This window comes from Perca flavescens, chromosome 21 (assembly GCF_004354835.1).
Source record: "Perca flavescens isolate YP-PL-M2 chromosome 21, PFLA_1.0, whole genome shotgun sequence".
NCBI lineage: Eukaryota > Metazoa > Chordata > Actinopteri > Perciformes > Percidae > Perca > Perca flavescens.
This window is the reverse complement of record NC_041351.1, coordinates 970,576-994,411: the sequence shown is the minus strand read 5'-3', so window position 1 is coordinate 994,411 and position 23,836 is coordinate 970,576. Positions and strand designations below refer to the sequence as shown.

General features: G+C 39.2%; 1 protein-coding gene and 1 pseudogene across 1 annotated transcript; one reads left to right on the top strand and one right to left on the bottom strand.

The window, feature by feature from the left end:
* Nucleotides 1-949: 949 nt before the first annotated feature.
* Nucleotides 950-9,466, bottom strand: LOC114548509 (interferon-inducible GTPase 5-like; annotated as a pseudogene).
* Nucleotides 9,467-14,790: 5,324 nt separating this feature from the next.
* Nucleotides 14,791-15,838, top strand: LOC114548506 (T-cell-specific guanine nucleotide triphosphate-binding protein 1-like). The gene is made up of 2 exons (XM_028568483.1): nt 14,791-15,352; nt 15,669-15,838. The coding sequence occupies exons 1-2, from the start codon at nt 14,791-14,793 to the stop codon at nt 15,836-15,838; spliced, it is 732 nt and encodes a 243-aa protein (XP_028424284.1).
* Nucleotides 15,839-23,836: the final 7,998 nt, after the last annotated feature.

The window sequence follows — 23,836 nt, the reverse complement described above, 5'->3', positions numbered from 1 at the left end:
TAGATGGTGGTGAAGTAACAGGATATTCTGTGTTTGTACAACCTTCTGTTGTGCAACATGGAGAATTCATTTAATTTCAAGTAATAACAAAATCACATATTTCAGCTCATTTCAATTAACATTTTATTTGATTACTCAAACGCCTTCATTACATTCATCACATGACATTTAGCTGATGCTTTTATCCATTAAGTTCATTCAACCATGAAGTTACAAACTCCTAACAGCAAGAATCAAGTGCAAGCACATCTTTTATTTGGTGCAAACAAATATGTTCTACAGTGTTTGAACAATTCAGCATCATACTTACAAAGCATAACAAGATATTAATTCCCATTCAAAGAACATTACAACCTTACTTTATGATTAAAAAAATTTACTTCAATACATAAAGAGAAAAAGAAGAAAGTAAAAAAAAAAACACACACACACACAATACAATAGTACATGTCATTATACATTATGTCAAATACAATACAAAGAAAAGGTTAAATGTAATGTAGGCTATATAATCACATTTACTTGAAAAAATCTTGCAGTTCATCAGCTATATAAATCATTTTCTTATTACAAGTGCAAGCACATTCATGTTATGACAAAATCACAAATTGTAGCTAATCTCAATGAACATTTTATTTATCAAAACCCTTCATTTCATTCAGATTAACATTCAGTATTTAGACCGTTAGCATCATCGTTTGCTCAAAGTCTTGGCTTTGCTTTGCAGACTAAGTTTGAAATGATCACCTAATGATCCCATAAGGCGACGGTCTTCCCCATAATGCCAAAGACTGAAACATTGCACAACTTTTTTGCACTAACAACCCCTCATGCTGCTACCTCACCACCAACAACCTTGTCACTATTACTAAATCTACTGAAGAGCTGGTAAATATATTGTCATTATTCTTTGAGCACAATGACAATAAAGATCAATCTATGTATGATATCACACTGGGGTGATCAAACCCAGAGCCTTTTTAAATACCTTCTGTGCATCCTCAGCAAGCATGTCGAGGAACATGTTGAGAGATTTGTATGTGGAGACAAAAGAGAGGGTCATTGCTGCTGGGATTCCTAAAAATGGAATAAATCTAAACCCTTCTTCTGCTGTTGTTAATGAAATGAAAGCGATTGAAGAGAGCATTATCCTTTCGAATAGCTCTTTGCTTATTTTATTTCCAGCCAGTGGTGATGTCAGCACTGCTTTAAGCTCATCCAAAGGCATATCTACAGTCTGAGCAAGACGCTGCAGTGACTCGCTATCAAGACCAAAGGTAGCTTGGTACTGTCTAACAGTAGTAACCATCATGATCATATCAGCAGCAAAAGAAAGCCCAGGAACTGGTACAGCTCCTCCGAGTGCAGACATACCAGCAAGGTACTTTATTTTTGCCTGTAAAGCTTCTTTCTTCTGTTTGATTATTTCAAGACTGGCATTGGGCAAAGCCAACAGCAGAGCATTCTTCTTGTGTGCAGGAAGTTCTTCCTGTAAGGTTTTCTCTAACAGACGGAAATCATACAGGTGGAGTTTACGGCTGGACACCAGGAAGACTTTTGGAGACTCAACATGTCCTTTGAGACCTGCGTCACAAAGAGAACAGGAAGTTAACTTAACTTAAATAACCTCTTAACTCTTCCGGGTCACCGATCATGCCGCTGAATACCGAACTGATTTTCTTGCGCTTTTTGTTTTTTGCTGCAAAGGTCATACGTGTACCTATAATACCAGACAAATGATTTGGCGTATTTTAATATTCATAGTGGGTTTAACAGTAATAGAATAGTCTGATATATGATATTAAGTGACCAGACGTCCGAGATCCAAACTGGGAACATAATCCCCGAAAAGGGAGAAAAACTAGGACATTTCCAGTGTGACTATCAATCTGATTAAAAAACCTTATGTTGTGTATTCAAAAACAAAACGGGCACAGAGGTAGTTTTTTTTTTCTGTATTTAGCCAGTGACAGGCAATCAAAAACGGGGACTGTCCCATGAAACCGGGGACGTCTGGTCACCCTATGATATATGATGTAGGCTATGATAGGTATTTTGCAAATCACACACTATAAATATGATAGAAAAGCAGAAACAGATGTCAGAACAGTGGCAGTAAAGTCAGATATTTTAATAAGTTGAACAAACAATATATGATTATATTAGAGTCTAGGCTACTTGAAGCTTTTTATATTTGTCTCTCTCTGTCACACACACACACACACACACACACACACACACACACACACACGGGTTGCACAATATTGACAAAATGTGATATTGCGATGTTGATATGAATTTAGATATTTTTCAAAATATGTAAAATTACAAAATAGATTCATAACAAATTAAACAAGTTTTCTTAAGACAAAAGGTTTATTTCAACCGTCATATTGGACAGGTACAACATGAATAAATATATAAATAAGAACCATGTCTACAGAACAGGACATGTTCTACTGGTTGTACAGTATAACAAATATATAAAGAGAACAGGACACAACTTTTATTTCGCTTCTCTGATTTGTTCCGTTTTGTTGTCTATCAATTTCTTCACTCACACGGTCACTCTGTTGAAATATTCCCACACGTGGTACGCTCCATAGGGTTTGTCACGTAGAATTTGATTTGGGGCCCCTCCCCCTCCCACCACGCGGAGTCACCTGTGCTTGACAATTATTGACACAAATGTCCCGCTATAATGAATACAGTGAGGTTATGTATTAATACAGTGACACATTATGAACTACTGTCCCCCTGGGCACAGATGCATAAGGACCCTCCCCCCCACTCTATTTATGAAACAGTGGGTGCAAAAGGCGAGTGGTGCTCCCCCAGAAAATTTTGAATTTAGTAGATGTGATTTCCTGTATTCTGGTGCATTTTGGGGATGGTCAGCTGGAGAAGGGCAATACCTAAATTTGTTCAGATTAAGGTAGTGACTTCATGCAACTACTTGGGCTTCAGGGCCAAACAACACGTTCTATCCCACAGTACTTTATGTTCGAGTAAAATATTATACTATTTATCCTAATAGGGATGCATATTTAGATTTTTTTCCTGACCGACAGCCTGCCCGTGTTAACCGCTTAACAGTTAACAATCAGCTGACCAATGTTGCGCTCTATTTACATCGGAACTGGGAATGACGTCATACCCGAGTTGAAAGCGTTCTATTTGAAAGTCAGATTTTCATTGTTTTCATTAGCTCTAGCCCGGTTAGCTATTGTTAGCAATACCAGTTGATAACGACGCATTACGCCCTTTTCTGTGCATGCAAACAGCGTAACAACATGTCCACAGATAGAAGTTGGACATGTCTGTGTGAACGACTGATTTAGTGAGACACAAATAAGACTAAGTGCTTAGAACTTGATGTTACTGCAGCTTTCACAACTGTTGATACAGGGGGCAGCCATGTTGGATTCTGAACTCGGGCTACTGCGAGGTTGTACGAGTTGCGAGCTCGTAAAAACGAGGTCAGGGAACATGTTTCTGACTTTGACCTCGTAATAAAAGAGTTCCGAGGTAAATAGAACGTGGCATAAGTCCAAGTCCATCCGTCGGTGAGAGTTAGCTGCCACAATGTTGCGTACATTGTTGTTGACACATGCAGCAACTTTCCCAGTCCCCAAGTCTCCACCACATAAATTAGTTTAGCTGCATGGTTGTCAGCTGTGGGTCTGCCTGACATACTCTGGGTTAGCAGGAAGTAGGGCTGGGCGATTCCGCTGGGACTGTCGGCGAATCTTAAGAGGAAAAAACAACACTCGATTGAGGGCCCCCTGGTGGCCAGGGGGCCCCAAGCAGCCGCTTAGTTTGCTTATGCCTCGGGCCAGCTTTGGTGGAGTCGTACGCTGACATGTACTAACAAGTGGCCCGGTAACTGGCCAATGAAATGATGACCCTTATAGCCTTTGAAGTGGGCTCTAAATGGAACGCAACTAAGCCACACAGCCAACGGACGGGACACATCGCTCCACAAAATAAACTAAATATTGCTTATTTATTGCGACTTTTGATATATTGCTATAACGATATTGAGTCGATATATCTTGCACCTCTAGATATAATGTTGCGCAACGTGATATTGCGGTAACAATATTGAGTTGATATGTCATGCACCCCTAACACACACATGCACGCACTCGTACCAGTACTGTGTTTAAAATAGCAGGATGAAATGAAAAGTGCACATTTACATTCACTAACTCCCTTGAACGATCAGATATTAGAGTTGATTAAAAATAGACTCAGATAATAATTTACTATTTTGCGTTTTAATGTGGAAACATCTTATATAAACTCAGGGGACTGGCTCTTACATCACATTGTATTGCAGGCTTGCTGATGTACAAAGTAAACCAATACCATTCAAATGTTTAAATTAATTAACATGTATTTTCAAATGGATTGTCACACCATTTTGCATGCAGTATAGGCTAGGCTAAGGTAAGTATCGATAGTTGATTTTAAGTTTACTTAAGTGGAAGAATGTGACTAATAAACCCTGGCCTACTAACACCAGGCATTACATTTTGAACATTGTGAACAGGTAGATTATATTATCTATGAGTCTCTGGGTCAAGGCGAGGCAAGCACTTCCTCGTTTCATGGCGAGTCCTGTGGATCTGCGCCACTGAACTCTACCTACCTACACGTGTCTGTGTGTGTGTGTGTGTGTGTGTGTGTGTGTGTCTGTCTGTGTGTGTGTGTGTGTGTGTGTATATGTGTCTGTGTGTCTGTCTGTGTGTGTGTGTGTGTGTGTGTGTGTGTGTATATATGTGTCTGTGTGTGTCTGTCTGTGTCTCTGTGTGTGTGTATATATATGCGACTGCTTCACTGTAATTGTTGTGCATATGTGCCAATGAACATCTTTAACGTTTGATGTACAATGTGCCTTGACATGTACAGAGATGATGAGCAGCCTGGGCCCATCTACAACCCTGACAACAAGCAGACAGGCCTACACAGAGAGGGGCTGGAAAGAAGAGTCAAACCAGGTCAAGATCTCCAGCCAAGTCTGGACAGCCACACCACAGCTCTGACCCCTGGAAAACAGACAGTGATCCTGATACTGCCCCACAAACCAGTAGGTTCATGCCCTGCAGAACACCAGAAGCCCAGGTGAATATGCATTCAGTACACTCACCAATGGACCTGTTCCAACTGTACTTTGCCACGGATACCATGAGGACACTCTGCAAAAACACCAACAAGCAGGCAGCAAAAAAACAGGAAATGGGGAATATGTACAAATGGAGTGATGTTGAAGTTGAGGAACTGTACAAATACCTAGGTCTCCTCATATACACACCATTGGTGTCACTGCCAAGTCTCCAGGACTACTGGAAGAAAAAATTCTTCTTCAGATTCAGGGCATTATCATAGAACATCCCTCTCAGTGATCCTGAGGAGGGTGTCAGAAATGACCATAAGAAGGGAACACCACAGTATGACAAGCTGTTCAGAATCCAACCTCTGATGGATGACATTCAGAATGCCTGCCAGGCTCATTACCACCCAAGGAAGGAACTGGCAGTCGATGAGTAAAAGACATTCCCTGCCCTACCCCTATCATTGCCTACAACAAGAACATGGGAGGGGTTGACCTGTCAGACCAGCTTCTCCAGTATTATTCGACCCATCGCAGAACTGCTCGCTGGTACCGTACCCTGTTCCTGCACTTTGTGGACATTGCTACAACAAATGCCTACATCCTACACTGTGAGATAAGCCACACACAACAGGTTCAGATCATGACGCACAAGAACTTTCTGGTAGAACTGGTGTCCCAGCTGTGTGGAGTGGAAAAGACAGGAATTGCCATCCAGAGGAGCACCAACCAAGTTCCTGTTGCCATTGCCGTGGCTACAGATGTCAAAGAGAGAGCCACACAAGGCCGCAGGACCTGCCATCGTTGCCAGCAAGTGGAGAAGAAAAGGAACCTCACACCGTGGAAATGCAAGGCCTGTGATGTAGCCCTCTGTCTCATTGTGGACAGAAAGTGTTTTGAGGAGTGGCACAGATTTTTAAAAAAAAAACACACCTATTGTAAATAGTTGTATGTATAGTTTGATTTTGTGTTCATTTGACCATTTGTATGGTATATTTGCACTATTTAGTCAAGGAATGAAAGCCCGGTAATGTAGCTCTCTGTGTAATTGTACATGAAGTGTTTTGTAGAGTTTCTAAGCAAAAAAGAAAAGAAAAAACGAATATTGAAACACCTGCTTTTTGCTGTATATAGATTGATTTTATCTCTATTTTACCTTTTTCTATGTTGTATTTGCACTATTTGGGAACCCTCCTACTCTGAGAATGCAAGGCCTTTAACCTGTTAACATCCACCTCTTTTGCCTGATTTTCGCCTATTTCTCGTTCCCAAAGGGAAACGCTTATAACAGAAGAACTGTAAGGCCAAAATACATGTATGAGGCATCATTTGAAACGTAATTTCTTCTACGTTATATACATGTGCTTGATTAGCATGTGATTAAAACAGAACATACACTACAGCAGTTCAAACATGGTTCAAAATAGTTATTTTGGTCCGGTCTAAAAAAACGTAATTTTTGAAAAAGAAATAACAAAAAAATACTTTGTGCCACACTATGCAGGACACAACAACAACCTTCTACACCTTGTCAAGAAGACCTCTATAAAGTTTCAGAACTCTAGTCCTAACCTAGTGGGAGCTAGGGAGTTTTCAGTATTTGGTATAACAAGTGTCACCGGTGTGCCAAAACCTCTCCAAAACTTCTCCAAGTGACCAAATGTTGCTAAATGCTTTTACTCACTTCTATGCTATTAGAAAAAACATACGAAATACTTAAAATTACTTAAAAAACCTTTTTACATTCATTCAAACACTGTTGATCATATTTTTTTCTCATAAATCACATGTATGCGCATGCTGGCTCTGGGAGGCGGGGCTTAGGTCTGTTACCCATTCATTTGGACTGGTTCCCATTGGATATTCCTATCATGCTATATACCGTTGGAAAGGGAATGTGATTGGCTACAACTGCCATGATTGACGTGTTGATAGCCAATGACAGCTTTTTCTAAGATGGCTGCTCAGAGAGATGACGCAGCGTATTGACGCTCCACAGTGGGAGCGCTTGTTTGGGCGTCCGGGGCTGTCCCGGGGTGAAAACTAAACAGAAAAAGGTGGGGATAATTTCATTGTGTAGGCAGCAACCTGAGGAAAACAACTATACCCAGCAACACGGTGCAGGGCAAGGAGAAATATATTATTTCAGACGGAACGAGATCGGCTAATGAAGTTAGCAGACAATTAGCGGACAATTAGCATGGGTTCTACAGGACAATATTCATAACCTGGATTAATTCTTGTGAAAAAACCTTGTTATCCTTTTGATCTGTGGACACTTACGGACTAGAGGAATATATATAAGCCAGGAATGGACGCGGATTGAGCGTTTAGGGCAGCATACAGGTAGGGAAGCATCATCATTTTTCTTTTTTTTTTCAAATAGCATGAGCACTAAGATCATGAATAATGCTTTGGTGCTTATGATTTCAGTAAAATGAACTGAATGAGTCAATTGCAGAGAATTTTACGAATCAAACAATATACAGCATGTCCATATTGACAAAAGTTTTGAACTTTTGTGGTTAAATACTATTATGTAACACATGGCCGGTGGGGGTTAACAGGTTAATTAATGTATAATTGTGTGCATAAACTGTTTTAAAGAGTGGCAAAGCTAAAACCAAAAGAAAAGCCTATGGCTACACCCACGTTTTTGTAAATCATATTTGTTTTGTATATATCTTGATTATATCTGAATTGTATCTTCATATGTTGATATGTACAACTTGTGTTTACATTACAAACCTTTAAAAATGCTTGGTTGAGCATGTTTGTGTTTTTTATATTAAAAAAGCATTTTTTTCAAATCGGATTTTGTGTTTTTTGTGTGTTTTTGGGTCCAGTATGTTGATACAGTACATTAAAGTGAAAAACTAATGGTCATGTCATATAGGTGATCTTGTGCTGAAAAGAAAGATACCAAACATTGGTATGGTAAACATTTGTTTATCTCGCAAAATAAAAAATAAAAAAGTACTCAAAAACGGCCAAAATAGCCCAAGACTCCGAAGGGTTAAGCCTACACTTCCCAGAAACCCTCTGCAGGCCCGACACACAGGTAGGTGGTTTACAGTAGAAATATTGAAGATGAGCAGTCAGGCCAACAGACCCTCATTAGGGGGCTCTGCCAGTGTTCATATGATTCATGTTATGACCTGTTAACATAGCCAATGTGGAAAGTTATTATCTTGTCCTCTCTTAAAATCAAAGTGTCTACTTGTGACCCTTGTTGCATACTGTATGCCTTTAAGTTATAGGCATTTGTAAATACCCACCTAAACTCACACTTACCTTGAATGCAGTCCTCCCTTATTTCTTTAAGGGTCTCTTCTTCGTTGAACTCTGACCCCCTCTTCATCACGTATGTTGTGGTCAATCTTTGAGCGAATGAAGTAGAACTTCTTCTTCATCTTCTGAATCTCCTTAGCGAGCTTCACATCATTTTCTCTGAAGCGATCAGCTGAGATGATGATGAAGAAATCATACCTTTTGAATTCAACAAGCTTCAGGTACTCGTCAGCTGGAAACTTGGTGGTGCCGATACCAGGAAGATCCCAAAGTGTAACATTGGGATAATTTGGATGGGGGTATGGTGTAACATCTGTAGTAGTTTCTTTAACACCAGTAGGGGCAGCTCTTTCCTTATCTCTGTTGTTTATGCCTCTAAAGGCATTAACAAAGGTGGATTTACCAGAACCAGACTCTCCTGTGATCGCAATGTTTAGCTGAACATTGTCCAGTTTGTCCAAATGAGTCTGGATCATTGCAGCGGCTGAAGCGCATCCATTGGTTTGCAGATCTTTTTTAATTTCTGCTATTTGTTCTTCATCATCATATGGAATATCCATAGCACTTCCTGAAGAATAAGTAAAAACAGAACATCATTGAGCTATTTTGATTTGGGGAATTGCAGCATATAAAAGCTTACTGTACGTACACACCGCCGCCAACTTGAGCTTCTAAGTTACAGGAAGTCATTGTTGACTTGTTGACAAGCTACCTTGACAGTGTGGCCAGAGCTTCTTTTGCAGCTCAAGTCGGCAGCGGTTTGTACGTACAGTTACCCTCATCTAATCATTCATTAAAATACTAAGAAGTAAGTGAGTCAAAGTTGGGAGATTGCATTTAGATAACTTGTGCAGTCTATATCAAAAAGCTAAACTGTTGCCAGCACTCAGTTATTTTATGGGCAGCAAAAACCATCAAAACATGCTAAAAAGAATTCAGTAATACATTCATTGTGTCTTTGTTCCCTGGAACAGTCATGAACAGGCTTTAACAGACATAAACAATACAGTGTAATGTGAAACTGTAAATATATGTCTTACCGTCTGAGGTACTTGATGAATGTTGTGCCTCAGCAGGAAAGGAAATGAAATTAAGTGGCAATGAAAACTTCCTGCTGTGGGTGAAAGAGACCAATCAGTGTCTGCTACGTCTCCTCATCAGCATTATCCGTGAAAGCACATGGTTTACAAGAAACGCAGTCTGTTTGTCAAAGAGCTGCACCCTTTGACAAACAGTATGCACTGGCACTCATTTATACCTTCAACAGGTTCAAAGTTTATACAGAGTTGGCTTCTGCCACGTCACATTTTAGTGTCATCAGTCTTTAGTGGTGGAAAGAAAGTTAAGTACAACTTTGATGTACTTATACTTTACTTTCTACATGTACTCCACTACATCTCAGAGGAAAATATGCATTATATATTATTTATATTCATACTTTTAACTGCACTACATTTGTCTGAAAGCTTTATTTACATTTTAACGTTAAGGTCTTTACACACGGCACATTTTTTACATGCAATTAATTCCCCAATGATTTCAAACTGAATGAGGGGAAAGTTGCTGATTTCAACTTTCTTAAAGCGAGTCATCCAGCAGAGATTTACCGGGGGTTAAACGCAGACCTCAGGGTACTCCCTTTAATGTAAATCCCCTTACAGGTATCACTAAAATCTCTACATGAGAAAAATATAGAGACAATTCTTTAGTTTAAACTCTCTGCCCATCATAGTTGTTACACCTTCAGGGTGTGTGCCAGTGCATACCAAATGTCAAAGGGTGCTGCTCTATGATAAACAGACACAGTTTCTTGTAAACCAGGTGATTTCACTGATAACGCCTACAAGGAGACGTGGCAGACACTGATTGGTCTCGGTCACCCACAGCAGGACGTTTTCATTGGCCAAGTTGTTCACTGTCTTAAGTTGCCGAATTCTGTTTCATCGTACAACACTGTGGCCTTTGGAAGAGCTTAGAGCAGCATTAACATCTTTTAAATGACAGCCTCAGAGAAAATGTACACTTGAATATTATTAATTATCATTCACTCATCCGTCTACAATGAATTGAGCTGTTGTCCCATCTTAATGAAACATTCACTGCTACTACTTTGCTAGTCTATATCCTTGACGTTCCACCTCTGGGATTGCTCTGTTGCTGCCGTAAAATCCGACGGATTTCACTCATTTAGGATATCCGTTGCCTTGAGCTTCCTTCGTGTTGGCGTTCTAACCTCTGGTGGATTTGTGAGGACTCTGGTTAAGTGCTCCTCAGATCTCTGCAGGGTAAATCCAGACAGCTAGCTAGACTGTCTGTCTGTCTGTCTGTCTAACAGCTAGCTAGACTATCTGTCCAATTGTAGTTTTCTGTTGCACGACTAAAATTACTTTTAAACGTCCACATGTTCCACCAGAACAAGTTCCTTCCTGAGACTATTTAGCAGAGGCAACGTGGCTCCATCCGGAGCTTAGCACCGCTCAAGCTGATTGTGATTGGTTTAAAGAAATGTCAATAAACCAGAGCATGTTTCTGTCCCATCCAGGAATGCTGTGTGGACTAGTCAGACCTTCCTCAAGCGTGCTATGGAGGAGGGTCTGGCAAAGCAAGATTACTACTTTACAAAACTCATAAACAACCTGATTCAAATCTCAACTATGTAAACCATTGTCACCATTTGTCATCGTTGAAGATCCTCCAGTGGTTTTAATGCTCAACAATATCAGACATATCTTGTGTTGATCAGAAACTCTTCATACATGCAGACATCACTGACTGTGATTAATGTCAATATTAGTATGGACAAACACTTGCAACATAAAAGTTCATGAACCTATCTCAGTTTTAATAGGAAAGAATATTGTTGTATTTTCACTTTACTTGTTTTACTCTACCTAAGATCCAGTTTCCCCAAATTCCTGTTTAAGTATGTATGTATTAGGATAATGCACATTAATCAACATTTCTGTAAATGTGGCTAATTTTCAACTGTAGTCCTAGTTAAACCCATGTAAACTCCACACAGGTCCTGATCGGGCTGGGGATCAAACGCTGCAGGGCTGTGAGGCAGCAGTGCTGACTAATGACTCACCATGTTACCCCAAGTTCCAGAGCCTGTTGCCCCAAAATTCAGGGCCCCACTTTATAAATACGTCATTGGGGAATTAACTGCATGTAAAAAAAAAAACATGCCGTGTGTAAAGACCTGAAATGTAAATAAAGCTTTCAGAGAATTTAGTGCAGTTAAAAGTATGAATATAAATAATATATAATACATATTTTCCTCTGAGATGTAGTGGAGTACATGTAGAAAGTAAAGTATAAGTACATCAAAGTTGTACTTAAGTTCAGAGTAAATGTTCTTTCCACCACTAAAGACTGATGACACTAAAATGTGACGTGGCAGAAGCCAACTCTGTATAAACTTTGAACCTGTTGAAGGTATAAATGAGTGCCAGTGCATACTGTTTGTCAAAGGGTGCAGCTCTTTGACAAACAGACTGCGTTTCTTGTGAACAAATGCTTGCTACTGATGACGCTGATGAGGAGACGTAGCAGACACTGATTGGTCTCTTTCACCCACAGCGGGAAGTTTTCATTGGCCACTTCATTTCATTTCCTTTCCTGCTGAGTCGCAACGTTCCTCAACTACCTCAGATGGTAAGACATATATTTACAGTTTCACATTACACTGTATTGGTTACGTCTGTTAAAGCTTCATCTGTTTAATATTCAGTCAATATTTGTGACTTTCCTGTCGTATCACTGCAGATTTGTCTTATGTTAACACACTTTGCACTGTTCTTTGTCTAACGGAGGATAAGCCCCACTATGTAGGGGTGTTATTAGTATAGTTCTGCTCTGGACGACTGGAAGAGTACAAGATCTGGGTCCGTACGTCCCATCACACATTGGCCCCAGTACCTAATTCAGCAAGTATGTTGTCACCTATCTGACTGATCTCCCTGATCAACGTGGGGCAATGAAAGTATGGTAGGATGGGCTTCAGGACTCTTATCTCCACCTGAAGTGTGATGGGCTCCTAAACCGAACTTAATACCAATATTCCCCCCTGTATCCTACACCTAGCTAGATAGGTGGGACGCCCCTACTCCAGAGCAATATAAACTCAATATAATTTGCAATAACAACTGAGTAGATATCTAAACAAATTATTTATTGACTGACCTTTTAAAATCTTGTAAAACAAACCTAGTCCAATTCAATTTGACCAGTATCAACTCTGCTATTGGAGGAATTACTCCCAAATAAAATTAAATAAAACAAAATAAGTTTCAATGTGACAGAAAAAAAGTATACTTTAAAAAAAATATGTTTCTCACTGTAGACAATCCCTAACCAGTTTTAACAGATATTCCACAGAGAAAAATAAACACCACCTTGCAGTCAGCAAAAACCAAAGCACAGTTTCAGTAAATTATTGACAGTTTAACAGAGCATACACATTATCCTTAAATGTTCAGCAATCAATACGTTCAACCAGACGCTCCCAGTCCACGGACAAAATAGGAAAAAATAAACCATATCTCAGTCTCTGGTGTAATGAACAAAAATCAGTGACGACAGAATATTCAGAACGGTGTGCAGCAGGTTAAACCAGGATGAATCTCTGAGATGGCATCTGGATGGCAGGGAATCCTAATTTCAATATTCACTCATAGGATAACATTTTCTACGTTGCAGGTGCAGGTCTGTGTTAAAGGTCCCATGGCATGAACATTTCACTTTATGAGATTTTTTAACATTAATATGCATTCCCCCAGCCTGCCTATGGTCCCCCAGTGGCTAGAAATGGTGATAGGTGTAAACCGAGCCCTGGGTATCCTGCTCTGCCTTTGAGAAAATGAAAGCTCAGATGGACCAATCAGGAATCTTCTCCTTATGAGGTCATAAGGAGCAAGGTTACCTCCCCTTTCTCTGCTTTGCCCGCCCAGAGAATTTGGCCCACCCATGAGAGAGACAGACATCATGGCTTTCAAACGAGCAAAGTGGCAGTTGGTCAAGGCAACCCTTCAGATACAGTATTAGGGGACCACTAAGGTCTATATTAAAGAGGCTTCAGATACAGTATTAGGGGACCACTAAGGTCTATATAAAAGAGACTTCAGATACAGTATTAGGGGACCACTAAGGTCTATATAAAAGAGACTTCAGATACAGTATTAGGGGACCACTAAGGTCTATATTAAAGAGGCTTCAGATACAGTATTAGGGGACCACTAAGGTCTATATAAAAGAGACTTCAGATACAGTATTAGGGGACCACTAAGGTCTATATAAAAGAGACTTCAGATACAGTATTAGGGGACCACTAAGGTCTATATAAAAGAGACTTCAGATACAGTATTAGGGGACCACTAAGGTCTATATAAAAGAGACTTCAGATACAGTATTAGGGACCACTAAGGTCTATATAAAAGAGACTTCAGATACAGTATTAGGGGACCACTAAGGTCTATATTAAAGAGACTTCAGTTACAGTATTAGGGGACCACTAAGGTCTATATAAAAGAGACTTTAGATACAGTATTAGGGGACCACCAAGGTCTATATAAAAGAGACATCATGTCATGGGACCTATAAGGCGAGGTTGCTCTTCAACTCCTTCCAGTCACAAAAACTCTCCTTTAGAGATTAACTGGCCGCTGAGTAAGATTAGACAACGCTCCTTTCCCGTCTCTAACCTTTCACCATCACGGCCACATGGTAGGTGGCTAACATCACAAGACTCCGTCACTATTGCTAATAGCTTTGCCGACCTTTGTTCAGCTGAGGAAATGTGTCCTAGCCTACGCGAACAGACTCTGCCTTTACTTAAAGCTTGTAACTCTGACTTCTTGTCCGTCTCTCACACAATAGTTTGATTCCTTTATTATTCCGTTCAAGCGAGAGTGGGGTTCTCCAGTAAACTTCGGCGTACCTTTTCTCTTTTTTTCACCCCACCCTTCATCACACTGGATAGGCTATCTTGACCTTAACTCTTTACTCCTGATAGGGTGATACACCTGTCACAAATGATATGGGGCATTAACTATCTGTACCGTTACATTTGTATTAGTAGTCTTGTGTAATGAGGTCACTATGACTGTTCCAGGGAACAAAGACACAATGAATACATTACTGAATTCTTTTTAGCATGTTTTGATGTTTTTGCTGCCCATGAAAAAATAACTGACTTCTGGCAACAGTTTAGCTTTTGGATATAGACTGCACACGTTATCTAAATGCAATCTCCCAACTGTGACTTACTTACTTCTTACTATTTTAATGAATGATTAGATGAGGGTAAGCTTTTATATGCTGCAATTCCCCAAATCAAAATAGCTCAATGATTTTCTGTTTTTACTTATTCTTCAGGAAGTGCTATGGATAATCCACATGATGATGAACCAATAGCAGGAATTCAAAAAGATCTGCAAACCAATGAATCTGCTTCAGCCGCTGCAATGGCCCAGACTTATTTGGACGAACTGGATAATGTTCAGCTAAACATTGCGATCACAGGAGAGTGTGGTTCTGGTAAATCCACCTTTGTTAATGCCTTTAGAGGCATAAACAACAGAGATAAGGAAAGAGCTGCCCCTACTGGTGTTAAAGAAACTACTACAGATGTTACACCATACCCCCATCCAAAATATTCCAATGTTACACTTTGGGATCTTCCTGGTATCGGCACCACCAAGTTTCCAGCTGACGAGTACCTGAAGCTTGTTGAATTCAAAAAGTTTGACTTCTTCATCATCATCTCAGCTGATCGCTTTAGAGAAAATGATGTGAAGCTCGCTAAGGAGATTCAGAAGATGAAGAAGAAGTTCTACTTTGTTCGCTCAAAGATTGACCACAACATACGTGATGAGGAAGAAACTCAGGGGTCAGAGTTCAACGAAGAAGAGACCCTTAAAGAAATAAGGGAGGACTGCATTCAAGGTAAGTCTGAGGTTAGGTAGATATTTACAGATGCCTAAAACTTAAAGTCATACAGTATGCAACAAGGGTCACAAGTTAAGAGAGGACAAGATAATACCTTTACACATTGGCTATGTTAACAGGTCATAAAATGAATCATATGAAAACTGGCAGAGCCCCCTAGGGTCTCATCATATATTTCTACTGTAAACCACCTACCTGTCTTTGTTTGGGGGCCTGCAAAGGGTTTCTGGGAAGTGTAGCCTTAAGAGGTTATTTCTCAGTTTGTTTTAATTTCATCATGTGAAGTTAACTTCCTGTTCTCTTTGTGACACAGGTCTTAAAGGACGTGTTGAGTCTCCACAAGTCTTCCTGGTGTCCAGCTTTAAACTCCACCTGTATGATTTCCATCTGTTAGAGAAAACTTTAGAGGAAGAACTTCCTGCACTCAAGAGGAATGCTCTGCTGTTGGCTCAGGATCGAACTTGGCAATGCCTATTGCTGTGAGGCAGCAGTGCTGACCACTGAGTCACTGTGTTACCCCAAGTTTCAGCGCCTGTGTTTCCCTAAATTCCTGGTACCCCAAATTCCTGTTGCCCGAAGTTCCTGTTGTCTCAAATTCCTGGTTCCCCAAGTTCAAGTCATCAATACCTGTGCTGTCACAGTTACTTTGTTTAATGTTGTAATATTTAATTTATTATATGAATTTATTTGGTTTGAACACCCCAGTTTGATATCATGGATCAACCTGATCTCACAGAATTCCGTGAAATGAACACGGCCCCTTAATTCAAAATCTGTGGCAGTTTCACGGAATCGCAAAACATTCCATGATGGGCCCACGGAAGAATTCCGTTAAATAAACATGGCCCCTTAAGTTAAGGAAAAGGTTATGGGTGGGCTCACGTTTCCGTGACATGCGGGAAGAACGGGACGGAAAAGAAGAAAGCGACTTTAGGAAACTTGACATGCGGGACACAAACCCCGGTCTCCTGGGTGAAAGTCCTGTGTTTTTCACACGTTCCGTGCCACCACCACGTAATGCGCTGTTAACAATTCGTGATCATTTCACGAAATTCTGTGCGACCAGACTGCATGGATAGATAGATCTTTATTGTCATTGTGCTCAAAGTATAATGACAATTTGTTTACCAGCTCTTCAGTAGATTGAAGCCCCATTTACACAAAGGGAAGACGCAGATATTTTCCTGCAGTTTGGCCTCTCATTTACACGAAAACCCAGTTTTTATCACAGAAAACGATTATTACTAAAAACTCCGGCCAAAGTGGAGATTTTGGAAAACCTTGTTTGCACGTTTGCATGTAAACTGAGACAAGGCAGCCAGGCAGAGGTTTAGGCAGCCAAGAGAGAGAAAGAGGTAGTGATTGGTTGCTGTTGTTGCTATTGTCGGGATTCTGATTGGCTAACGTGGGCTTGAGCTTTTCGTTACATTGCCACCTACAGGTCTGGCATGCTCTTAACTGCATTGACGGCATATATACATGGGTACATATAAACAAACACTTTTCTGAAAACGGAGAGGTTGAAATGTCCGTTTATGAAAATAGCCGGCCACGTGTGAACGTAGCACAAGTAATAGTGACAAGGTTTTTGGTGGTGAGGTAGCATCATAAGGGGTTGTTAGTGCAAAAACGTTGTGCAATGTTTCAGTCTTTGGCATTAAGGGGAAGACAGTCGCCTTATGGGATCATTAGGTGATCATTTCAAACTTAGTCTGCAAAGCAAAGCCAACACTTTGATCAAATGATGATGCTAACGGTCTAACTACTGAATCCCCATGTGCTGTCTTCCCGTCGACCGTGCACTTGTTGTCCTCCCGGGTCAAAATTAAAAATGAACACCTTTTTGATGCTTTTTCTGACATTTATATCCCTTTCCTCAACACTTTTGATGCTTTTTCTATGTTTTTGTCGCTTTAATTTTACATTTTTCATGCTTTTGTTACCCAACCACCACTAACACCAAGTTATCACCACAACATTTGCACTTATTTTTGGAATTCACGGAAAAAAATCCTCATTTGTAGGAAATGATACCTATATTTTTGAGTGAGAAAAGCAGAAATTATGAAATATTTGGACTAATATTAGAGGAATGTGTGTTGATGGATAATCAGAGACTTCAAAGAGTCAGCGTTTGACAGAATACAATTTTGAAACCATTTCAATATTTTTGAAATGCCAAAACTTGTATAAAACATCCAAAATTCAATAAAAGTAATGATCATGAATTGTACGTGCGAAGACCATTGTATGGAATCGATCAAATTTTTGGGTAATATTTCTGATTTTGAAATTTTTAAAAACGGGTCAAATTGGACCCAAGCACAACATCAGTTTTAATCTGAATGAAATGAAGGGGTTTGAAAAATAAAATAAAATGTTCATTGACCTTAGCTACAATTTGTGATTTTGCCATAACATGAAATGATTTTAAAGTAATTTATATGCACTTGATTCTTGCTGTTAGGAGTTTGTAACTTCATGGTTGAATGAACTTAATGGATAAAAGCATCAGCTAAATGTCATGTGATGAATGTAATGAAGGCGTTTGAGTAATCAAATAAAATGTTCATTGAAATGAGCTGAAATATGTGATTTTGTTATTACTTGAAATAAAATGAATTGCATAGCAGAAGGTTGTACAAACACAGAATATCCTGTTACTTCACCACCATCTAGTGGATATATGTTGTCATTACATCACACCATTTTTAAAATGGTCAACAAGTCAATACTCTAGTCATTTCATAACTTTTTCATCCAATCCACCCTCACCTTCAGTTTATTCTTATTCTTTATTTTATAAAGGACAACACACATTAACATTTATGTAAATGTACCAGTGTTAGCCAGCCGGCTAATTTTCCACTGTAGTCCTTTGGCCAGATGATTTTAGACCAGAGCAACAGGAAACAGAGAGACATTAGCAAATGTTAAACTACACAGACAGAAGTCAACAAGACATTAGTACAGGTTAAACTATACAGGCAGAAGTCAACAAGACATTAGTACAGGTTATACTACACAGACAGAAGTCAACAAGACATTAGTACAGGTTAAACTATACAGACAGAATTAAACAAGACATTAGTACAGGTTACACTATACAGACAGAAGTCAATAAGACATTAGTACAGGTTATACTATACAGACAGAAGTCAATAAGACATTAGTACAGGTTATACTATACAGACAGAAGTCAACAAGACATTAGTACAGGTTAAACTATACAGACAGAAGTCTACAAGACATTAGTACAGGTTATACTACACAGACAGAAGTCTACAAGACATTAGTACAGGTTATACTACACAGACGGAGTCAACAAGACATTAGTACAGGTTATACTATACAGACAGAAGTCAACAAGACATTAGTACAGGTTATACTATACAGACAGAAGTCAACAAGACATTAGTACAGGTTATACTACACAGACATAGTCAACAAGACATTAGTACAGGTTATACTATACAGACAGAAGTCAAAAAGACATTAGTACAGGTTATACTATACAGACAGAAGTCAACAAGACATTAGTACAGGTTATACTATACAGACAGAAGTCAACAAGACATTAATACAGGTTATACTATACAGACAGAAGTCAACAAGACATTAGTACAGGTTATACTATACAGACAGAAGTCAACAAGACATTAGTACAGGTTATACTATACAGACAGAAGTCAACAAGACATTAGTACAGGTTATACTATACAGACAGAAGTCAACAAGACATTAGTACAGGTTATACTATACAGACAGAAGTCAAAAAGACATTAGTACAGGTTATACTATACAGACAGAAGTCAACAAGACATTAGTACAGGTTATACTATACAGACAGAAGTCAACAAGACATTAGTACAGGTTATACTACACAGACAGAAGTCAACAAGACATTAGTACAGGTTATACTATACAGACAGAAGTCAACAAGACATTAGTACAGGTTATGCCACCCCATGTGAAGGTGTTGAAGAGACTGACTGAGAGTGAGTGCAGTCTTAAATAAGGAGTGACCAGGTGAACTCAATCAGGTAATCAGAGAAGAAACAAAAGCCATTGATGAAGACAGGGGAGAAAAGGAAGTGAGGTACAGGAAGTGAGGTAAGTGTGAAAAGAAAGTGTCAGAATAAGATAAAAATAGGGATCTTTAGTACACCTTACATGGTGACTTTCAGCTCCTTCTGACGCAGGTATAAAGTACCAGCCTGTAAAACTAAGCAATACAGAAACAGCTCTGTTCCAATGGCTATATGTATATTAAATAAGCAGTAGCAATACAGGTCTGCTGCCTATATATTTTTTATTTTCTTTATTTATTTTATTTTTATTTATTTTTCTTTTGTGTCTGCGAAACTATTGATTTATTTGTATTTTTTTAGTAATGAGCAATGATGTCTCTTTTGTCACGTTACATCCTATAGTCTGCTGCTGATTGTGTGTATGTGTGTGTGTAAAGGGGAGGCTGACCCACTCAACACCCACTGTAAGAGACTCTCTCACAACCATACTTGATAAACAGGACATCAGGAAAAGTAGACTCATCATATCAGACCCCACCCATAATCTCAATAACCATCTGTTACATTCAGGGAGAAGGTATCGTTCCCCTCTGATCCAAACGAGCCATGTCCACCTTTGTGTCAGCATCCATCAGATTGTTGAACAAACAATACCCCTCCCCTCCCCCCAATCGATCGATCCAGACTTTGACCTATTCTTCCTACCTGGTTTTAGCATGTATTTATTCTCTGGTATGATTAATACGGACTATGTATTGTTGGATGTTGTGTTTGAATGAGCCTGACCACAAACGAAGTTCCCTCACGGGAAAGTTCTTTTGATTTGATTTTGATTTGAATGGCAGCCTCACAGACAAATGTACACTTGAATATTATAAAATACCTGTTCTTCATTCATTCATTCATTCATTCATCTTCTTCTAAGATTCTCCAGTGCTTTTAAAGCTCAACAACATCCAGACATCAGTTGATCAGTTTAACAATCTTCACACATGCAGACATTGTTGACTGTAATTAATGTAAATATTGATATTACCAAAACTCTTGAAGCATAAAAGTTCACAAAACTATCTCCAATTTAATAGGAAAGAATATTGTTGTAGTGTCAATTTACTAGTTTTACTTTCCCCAAATTAGGATACTTCACGTTAATCAACATCTCTGTAAATGTGCTAGTGCTGTTTTAATTTTCAACTCTTATCCTAGTTAAAGTGCTCATAGTATGCTTATTTTCAGGTTAATAATTGTATTTAGAGATTGCACCAGAATAGATTTACATGGTTTCATTTTCAAAAAACACCATATTTCTGTTGTACTGCACATTGCTGCAGCTCCTCTTTTCACCCTGTGTTAAGCTCTCTGTTTTACCCCTCAGTCACATTAGCTACAAGAGACAGAGACAAAGCAACACACTACCATTCATTTTGTGTGATATGTCATGTGATATTGAAGCGTACAATAAGTACATATGCAATAAATTGATATTCAGGACATTCTTTGATGATCTTCTTTGACGAGTAACTAAACACAAAGTATGTCAATGAGCCACACTGACATAAACAAGGATGAACACATATCTTTCTCAAAGTGCCACACATCATAGTAGTGGGTGATGCTGCGCTCCCTCAGATACTTCTGGATCTGTGGATGATGGTCGGTGACAATGTAGTCCACCACCAAACCGTTTGAATCCAGTACATCCAGGCAGCGTTTAAGGTCCTCCTTCGCCATGTGGTAATTACCACCTGTTTCATTGCTCTGGTGGTGGGACAAAAATGCATAGATATAAACATGAACCATTGAACGATATACAGAATCATCTTTCATCATATCGCAAGGCAAAAAGCAAATCTCAAATCATGGGACACACCTGAACAACAAGATCAATTATGCTGTTACTGTCCAGGTACATCTGTGTAGCTCCCATACTTTGCTGAGTGCCCTGAAGATAATATAACAAAGATGATGTCAAGGCTTTGCAACTGAAATTGAATGTATAAGTACCATGCTTTTTAACCCTCCTGTTGTCCTCGGATCACATTTGACCCATTTTCAAAAAGTTTCTATATCAGAAATTTGGGTTTCTTTCAACCAAATTTTAAAACAAAATAACGTGGATGGTTCCATACAACGCTTGTCACTAGTTAGATAAATGATCAGTTCACTACTTTCATTGAATTTGGGTGTTTTTGTCAATTTTATAGCATGTAAAGAAAAATTTATAATAGAACGTTGAAAAACGTAGGAAAAAAATTTCAACGTCGGAAAAATATTCCAAAACGTCTGTAAAAGTGACAAAAACATGGCAAAAGCTTGAAAAAATGTCAAAAAAGCTCAGAAAAATATTGACATAAGAAATAAGTGTTGAAAAAGACGACCAAAACAGATTTGTTTTTTACATTTTGACCCAGAAAAACAACAAGTTGCATGTCGACAGGGAAGACAACACAATGGTTAAGAACAGACTTTTGGGACTTTTTTCTTACCTGTGGAGTCAGCTGGCATATCTCCACTGACTCCAATCTTTCCTCCATGCTGTACCTTTTGAAAAAGATGTTGCTGATCCGTCTTCCATTTGTGGATGATGGCTGGCTCCAGAAAACTCCTGGCATGCCTCCTGAAGGTGTCGTACTGTAAAATCTGAAGATTCATGGCCTTGCATATCTGTGAAAACTTGTAAAATTGGTACTTTTGTGAAAACAGTCCAGTGATTGCCATTTAATATTCTATGAATGGTTATAGCAATACCTTTTCCAGTTGGATGAAGGATGCACCAGTGGGCGCCTGGGTAGCTCAGTTGGTAGAGCGCGCGCCCATATATAGAGGTTTACTCCTCGATGCAGCGGGCCATGGTTTGACTCCAACCTGCGGCCCTTTGCTGCATATCATTCCCCCTCTCTCTCTCTCGCCAAAAAAATAATCAAATGAAAAAAAAAGGATGCACCGGTGAAATACATTGCTACTGAGATGTGTAGGTTGCCGACGGGGGTACTTGCTACACAGGCTGACTCTGTCACCGGCTTGAATAGTTGCAGTGTGGGCAGAGCTGCGTGAATGAGACACAGAAGTTAATCAACGTGTGACTGCCTCACACCATCCCAAGCTTCTAAAGAACAACTGGGTCTGGCATTTAACATATAGAAAGAAAACTTCCCCTACTGTCTGATTAGAACAAAAAAAATGTAAGATTGAATACACTTGACCCTCACATCAATCAATTGTATTACATGTCATTCAGCTTTGACTTACAATTGCTGTGGGTTAAGTGTCTTGCTCAGGGAGACATTGGTTGATGTATCACAGTGGGAATTGAACCCAGGTCTACCACACCAAAGGAGTGTGTCATATCCACTGGGCCATCACCATCCCTCAATCAACATTTATTTATATAGCACTTTAGAACAACCAGCAGGTATCCAGAGTGCTTCACAACAGGAACCAAGAATAAAACAACATATCATGCAATAAAACTAATTAAACATAGAAAGTAGTAAAATCAGAAAAGATGACATAGAAACAGGAGGGGGAGACCACTACTACGTATTAAAAGACATTCTAAACAAATAGGGTTTGAGTCTGGATCTAAAAAGAGCTCCATCTGTAATAGTGTGAATATCAGGGGGTAACTTATTCAAGAATCTCGGGGCAGCAAATGCAAAAGCCTGATGTGTGTGTGTCTATGTGTGTCTGTGTGTGCATAGTGTGGCCGTAGTGTGTACGTAGTGACCGGGCCCAAATGCTCCGCCACACTAACGCCAGCTTCCTACATTCACCGCACATTTAAGACTAATATAAGCAGCCTATTTTATTTTGTCCTCGTTGCTTTGGGGTCAACTTTTGTGATCCAGGCTCAGGTCCCTGATGTGGAAGCCCCCCTTACTGCTTTATATTCCAATAATTTTTCCATTATATTATATTTTTTATATATTTTGGATGTCATCTGTGTTTACCTTCTCATATAGGTTAAACAAATGTATTCCCACCATAGATTGGTGCATAAAAGTGTATCAGAATGAAGGAAATTAAGTCTTTGACGCTCAAAATAACCCTGGGGGGAGGACACCCAGACCCCACACTTTGATATGGTCAAATGTGTGCCCAGCATCTTATTCAAGAACACAATTATTGCATTCCACATGTCAATAGTCTTATCACACACATATGTACCAGAGTTCTCACCTTTCTATTACATCTCCAGCATATATCACTGTTTGATGCACAAAGTTTTTTCCAATCATTTTAAAAAGTGTTTCCTGTTACAACTGCAATAGTTAAATAACTGGATTATCTTAAGTGTGTTTTTCAAATGTTCTAATGAAGGATTTGTGCAATTGAGAAATTTTCTCTTTCACTTATGTTGTGATAATAATATATAGCCCAATACAACAACTGAATATGTGCATTGAACAAATTAACGACTGGATGTGCCAGAACTTTCTTAAATTAAATG

What these genes read in the sequence shown, in the direction of transcription:
- LOC114548506 (XM_028568483.1), top strand. Translation starts at nt 14,791, where the DNA reads ATGGATAATCCACATGATGATGAACCAATAGCAGGAATTCAAAAAGAT. An exon ending in AAGGGAGGACTGCATTCAAG is followed by an intron (nt 15,353 to 15,668) that starts GTAAGTCTGAGG and finishes TTTGTGACACAG; the next exon opens with GTCTTAAAGGACGTGTTGAG.